We start from the raw sequence: 6,174 nt of genomic DNA, 5'->3' as shown, positions 1-6,174 counted from the left end.
TCAAATATTAATCCAGCACCCAAGCCGAGCTAAAGCTATAGCTGAGAGAAAACGTGCAAACGGTGGGAGCAGTGCCGTGTTTTTCACAAAAAATGGTGGAGATATCACCGTCTTTGGGCATTGGATCCACCAACACGTGTCACGCTTGATGGTGGGATCTGCACGGCCCAACAGATGAATGGTCCAGGCTACGGAATTATGGGCACACTGGCACAAGCTATAAGCCCGAGAATACCGTACATACCGTAGGCCAAGGATCGTCTGATGACTAGAAACTCATACGGGCGACGAAATCAGATGGGCCATTTAATCTGTGGACCTCCTGCGAGCTACGTTTTATCGTACTCCCGCGACCTACCTACTGATGCTCTCTCTCTCTCTCTCTCTCTCTCTCTCTCTCCAAAATCTCATATGCAGCATTTCAGCGGAGCTCAAAACCCTTCCAAAACCCTAACCCTAATTGCTCCCGAACCTATCCTCTCCGTCTCAAAATCCCTAGCCTAATCTCTATCCATCCCTAATATTAAAAAAAAAACCTAACCCAGACATCTGTTAAATTCCTCTCTCAAAACCCTAACCCTTATATCTCTTAATCACTCTTAGAAAACCCTAACCCTAGTCCCTCTAAAAAACCATAGCGCACCTTCCACTCCGAATCTCCTTCCAAATCCAAGCAGAAAAGATGAGAAATCCATGGAAAATGCTGATCTTCCGCTCGTTCTCTCGATTCCCAAACCAAGCCGCCAGAATCCAATCTGTCCATCATCAGGTAAGAAATCCAAATCTTCCCCTGAAATCTCATTTTCTCTCTTCATTTCTCACCGAAAAATTCCCCTTTCTCCCTCCCGGTTTCGGCCTGAAATTCCAAAATCCTGCAAACCGTGGCTTTTCATCAGAACCTGAGGCTTTAGAGTCGAAGGACCTTGATCACGCTCCATTGATCGAGATCTTCTCGAAGACAGGGAATCCTGATGAAATTAAAGCCGAATTAGAATCGATTGATCTATCAGTGGACTACGAGACTGTCTTATCAGTGTTGAGGATTCTTGATCAGGATCCTGAGACCGCTCGGAGGTTCTTCGACTGGGTATCAGAGACTGACAATGGGAAATTGAGCTCGAAATCGTATAATCTGATGTTGCGAATTCTGGGTCGGAAAGATTATTTGAAAGAATTTTGGGATTTGGTTTCAACTATGAAGAAAAAAGGCTATGGAATTTCAAAGATCACATTCGAGATGGTTTCGGATAATTTCAATAAAGAGGGAATGCTGAAGGATTTGGATACACTGAAGGAAATGTATAATACACCCAGACCTATGGAGGATTCCTTAGAAAGGGTATGTTTGAAAGTATGCAAGGTAATTAGAGAAGACGAATGGGGAGAAAGCGTCAAAGCAAAGTTGGAAGATTTTGGTACTGGTTTATCTAATGATTTGATTTCAACGGTCTTGGAACGGATTGAGATTTATCCGTCGAAGGCTTTGATGTTTTTCAGATGGGCTGAAGAAAACCCATCTTTCAAACACAATGCCAAGACCTACAATTTGATGGCAAGTATTTTAGCGAGAGAAGATAGTATTGATGACTTTTGGGTCATCGTTAATGAGATGAAGGATGCAGGGTATGAAATGGAGATGCCGACATATGTTAAGGTTTCGGGTCGGTTCTTTAAGAGGAAAATGTTGAAGGATGCTGTGGATTTGTATGAGTACATGATGGGATGTTCAGATAAGCCACCTGCTCAAGATTGCATGTTTCTTTTACGGAAAATTGTGGTTGGTGAAAACCCGGATATGGATTTATTTTCTAGGGTCATGAGGGTTTTCACAGACAGAGGGAATGTCTTGACCAGGACTATTTTTGATGGGGTTCTAAAGTCATTGACGGGGGCTGGTAAATTGGGGGAGTGCGATAAGATCTTGAAGGCAATGGAAGATGGTGGGTTTGTGGCGAATAGTGCTGTGTATAGTCAGGTTGTTCTTGGGCTCTGTAAGGCTGGGAAACTGGATGAAGCATGTGAGTTCTTGGAGGAAAGAGAAGCAGCAGGACATGATCCTGATTTGAAGGCATGGGCATCTTTGATTCAAGGGTTTTGTGCAGCTGGAGAAATGGATAAAGCTGCTTCTCGTTTTAGAAGGATGGTTGAAAAGAAGGGTGCAGTCGATGCGGGTGGTGCTTTTGAAGTGTTGGTGAATGGGTTTTGTCTCAAAAATAGAGAGGCAGATGCATGCAAGCTTCTTATCGAGATGGTTAACAGAAACCAGTTGCGGCCTTGGCATGTTACATACAAGATGTTGGTGGAGAAGTTATTGGCCCAAAAGAGCCTTAAGGAAGCTTTGAGCCTTCTTGGGTTGATGAAAAGTCATGGGTTTCCGCCATACATAGATCCGTTTATCAGCTATATTTCCAAGTCTGGGTCTGGGGATGATGCTGTGAGTTTTCTGAAAGCAATGTCAGTGAAGAGGTTCCCATCTACATCAGTGTTTGTCCGTATGTTTGAAGAGTTTTTCAAGGCAGGAAGGCATAATGCAGCACATGATTTCCTTTCTAAGTCTCCGGGCTATATCCGTGGCCATGCTGATGTTTTGAATCTCTTTTGTTCTATGAAGACTGAAGAGGCTGCTACTGCTGCCAGTGTTGCTTAGCTTGTTTACACCATGAATTCTTGTGTTGTGTATTCCAAGAGGAATTGAATCACCATCTTCTGATTTGAGGTGACTGATGCCGAGTAACCACGCCTAATAGAAGATCTTTTTGGGTCTCAGTTACATGAAGATAAAAGTCATCTTCATGGGATATAGAAGCCTCTCTAGTCGCTAGAGTTCAATTCCAGCAGTGTTTCAGGTATGTGCACTGTTCTCAATGCTGACTTTAAAGGGATAGATTCAGAGAATGTGAGCAATTTTGTTGAATGCTTCATTAAAATTCATATTCTCAGATTTTCCATCGTACAACTGATTTTGAAGTGCCTAATTGTTTATTTGAGTATCTATTCACAGTATTGTGTTTGAATGTTACAAGTAGCTCTGCTAACGAGACTCATACAAGTGAGGTTATGGAGTTCTTCCGCACATGTATCTACATGTCACACGAGAGAGATTTTTTGACCATTCATCTGGTGGGGAGCACTTTGAACCTGCCCTGGCCCAAAGAACATTCAACCCACTTATCAGGTGGGACACTTGTATCAAAAAATTGGGCAACTAAAAAAATATGACTAAAAGTTCACATTTTACACGTACTTATGGCCCACCAAATGAGTGAACCAGTCTGACTATTGGATTGGGGCGCATTCATGGTAGCTCCACCTGATGAATGGTCCGGATCTCTCACATATTGAGGACTCTTATCCATCGAACTCATGTGCATCCTATTTGCATGTTCGTGGTGTTAGAGATAATATGGCTTTGTAAGGAAGTCAGGGCATTCTATTGCTGAATCATATGCTCAGTCAGTAGATATTACCTTGGTCTGTCCTCTTGCCATTTTATCTGTTCCTCGTGCTGCTAGATGATTTTGGAAAAGATTCTTAGGGTATTCAGTCATTCACAGCAGGATTCATGGACTGACTTTCAGCAGTCTGTTGGCTGATCGCTTGCCTTACCAGTAAAGCAGCCTATTTGGCCTTGATGCAAGAGGCTTCAGATGCTGAGTTTTGTCGTAATGAGTATGCTGGAAATGCTAACTGCAGGTTATGTTCGCGACTGATTGCTGTGTCACAGGGTGATTTGGCTGTGATGTATTAGGGATCCAGGGAGGCTGATGATTTTATAGGCCTGATATTTTGCTCATTCCATCATGGTGGGGTTCACGTAATGCAGGGGTGGATGGAATATAAAGAGCATTGGTAGGCCAACTGACCTAAAAAAAACAATGGACGACCATCCGATAACCTCCTGATTCATATGGTGGGCGTCCAACTTTCATGGTGGCTTGGATGATTGTAACACGACCCAGATCCAATGGCTAGTCTTGACTTACACTCTGACAATTCCTATGGAAGTGGTGTGATATATATCCCATCTAAAAATAAATACATAAATAAATGAGACCAACAGAAGAGGACTTCAGTTTGCTTATGTCTCTCCAGCTTGTGTTGCCTCATGGGTCCCACATTGCAAGGATTTTCCAATGATCAAAACCATCCATATTCAAAGCGTCAATAAGGCGAAACGTGTTAGCGAGCCTGGTTTGAATTATGCAAGAGGAACTCAAAAGAGTAAGTATTTCACCAATGCTGCAGTTTGATAAGCGTTTCGGTCATCCTTGACACTTTGGTTGGCGGTTAATTATGATAAACGTCTCTGATGAAGGCAATACTGGTATTTTCAGGATCAACTTGGACATTTTCTGCATAAATCCCGGCCTTGATATGTATTGTGAACCATTGATGCTGTAGCCAGTTGCATCAGCTACAAGTTGAGATATGCTGGTGAAATTGCCGGACCCATTGGTGGCCACTGCAAAATCTGCACCTGGGAAATCACCTCATGTTGCTTTACAGAGATCAACGTAGTGTGGAGAAGTGAGGCTTTACAGAGATCGAGGTAGTGTGGAGAAGAAGCTGGATTTGTAAAATGGCATGATGGGGAGAAAATTCACAACATGCTCATGAGCTATGATGCAGATGAGGACTCTTTATAACGTAGTTGTGTGTTGAGCCTGGGCATGGTTTGATGCAGTCCACCCCACTGAAACAAGGTATTTGGTATATTAATGAGATGATTAATCACCTACAGTTGGCTATGCCTGTATAGATAGTTGGTCTTTGATTTATTTCAAAGATTTAGCCTGCTTGATGAATGAACCTGCTTGATTTTTACCCCACGTTTTCTTCAGGTGGAACCCTTTTTGGATGGTTCAGATAACCCTGTAGAGGTGATATATTAGTGGTAAAGATGGGGGCTGCATGCTGTGATTCCATTTTGTAGTGATAAGTGGGTCCGGCGATCTGATAATCCAGAAATTGGTGTGTTGCACACCACTGATATGTGGGTGGGTATGGTTTGTTTCAGAGCATTATTGAAGTTTTGAAGTGAGAAATGCTGGTGAGATATTCATAAGGAGAGATTGGTGATTCAAGGGAATATCATGGGATTATGTATAGGGGCTTTAGCGCACCATGTTGGATGGTACACATGTTAGAGATTTGGGCTATTCATTAGGTAGGTGTGCTGTCAAAATACCATATGAAAAATGAATTAGCACAGTTAATGAAATGTGGGTCCTATGATTTGATAATCCAAACCATTGGTTTGCTGTGCCCCACTATGGTCTGTGGGTGGTCATAGTATGTTTCAGAGCATTAGCGAAATTTTGAATTGAGAATGCTGATGCCATTCGCACAAAGAGAGAGTGATAATTCATAAAAAAACAAGTACATGTATTGTTTCCAACCCAACCTAGCCAACCGGAAATTGCTCGACCCAAACCCAGCCCAGTTTCAAATTGAACTGGCCACGCTCTGTCCAAGCCCTGCCCGCATTGTTCAACATAGATCCAAGTCTCCCTGTGCCCATTTGTGTTTCTCTGGGTTAGGGGGTAAGCCAAGCTCTGTCCAAGCCCATCCTGCATTATTCAGCATAAACCCCAGGGGACAAGTTAGGGCTAGGTCCAGCCCTCTCCAAGCCCCGATGGCATTGTTGAACATAGACCCGAGCCTGTGATGAGCTAAATAGTCCAGCCCTAGCCCGGCTTGAAATTTTTATGCTGGGCGAAGCCTGAGCTCGAGGGTTGGTCCAGTTAGAAGTGTGTTGGAGAAGTAACATGATGAGCAAATGAGATTTTTTTTATTTTTATTTTTTTCATATTGTTTATATTACAAAATTGCCTATGCTCTAATGAGTGGGCGAACTCAGGTTGGGCTGACCAGCTGTTGTACAAGGTTCAAACCTGGCTCGATTGAGAAGCGGGGCTGTATTTTAAGTCTGAGCCTACTGTGCTTGGGCCTAAAACTCCAGCTCAAGCCCAGACCGATTGTAAAAAAAGAGGCTGTATTTTAAACCTGAACCTGGTGCTTGGGCTTAATACTCCAGCCCAAGCACGACAGAGGCGGGTCACGCGTGAAAGACTAATGGGCCTCTGTGTGTGTGCGCGCCTGCGCGTGTGTTTGTTTCTGCGTCTGTGTCTGTGTCTACACACACACATATACATATATAATTGAATATAAAAG

At 43.2% G+C, this 6,174-nt stretch overlaps 1 protein-coding gene across 5 annotated transcripts; it reads left to right on the top strand.

Annotated features, from left to right (window-relative positions):
* The first annotated feature begins 384 nt into the window (after window positions 1-384).
* Window positions 385-5,295, top strand: LOC131239461 (pentatricopeptide repeat-containing protein At3g02490, mitochondrial-like). Of its 5 annotated transcripts, XM_058237178.1 has the most exons (4): window positions 385-2,846; window positions 3,725-4,221; window positions 4,335-4,703; window positions 4,842-5,295. In XM_058237178.1, the coding sequence occupies exon 1, from the start codon at window positions 683-685 to the stop codon at window positions 2,645-2,647; it is 1,965 nt and encodes a 654-aa protein (XP_058093161.1). In that variant the 5' UTR covers window positions 385-682; the 3' UTR covers window positions 2,648-2,846; window positions 3,725-4,221; window positions 4,335-4,703; window positions 4,842-5,295. The 5 variants fall into 5 exon arrangements, with proteins under 5 accessions (XP_058093161.1, XP_058093158.1, XP_058093159.1 ...); XM_058237175.1 differs by having other exon boundaries at window positions 4,335-5,295; XM_058237176.1 differs by having other exon boundaries at window positions 3,694-4,221; window positions 4,335-5,295.
* The last annotated feature ends 879 nt before the right edge of the window (window positions 5,296-6,174 follow it).

The sequence above is a fragment of the Magnolia sinica genome, chromosome 3 (assembly GCF_029962835.1).
Source record: "Magnolia sinica isolate HGM2019 chromosome 3, MsV1, whole genome shotgun sequence".
NCBI classification, from domain to species: Eukaryota; Viridiplantae; Streptophyta; class Magnoliopsida; order Magnoliales; family Magnoliaceae; genus Magnolia; species Magnolia sinica.
Note: the sequence above shows the minus strand (reverse complement) of the source record. Positions and strands in the feature narration are given on the sequence as shown.

Excerpts from the sequence above, each read along its gene's own strand:
- LOC131239461 (XM_058237177.1), top strand. The coding sequence starts at position 683 with ATGAGAAATCCATGGAAAATGCTGATCTTCCGCTCGTTCTCTCGATTC.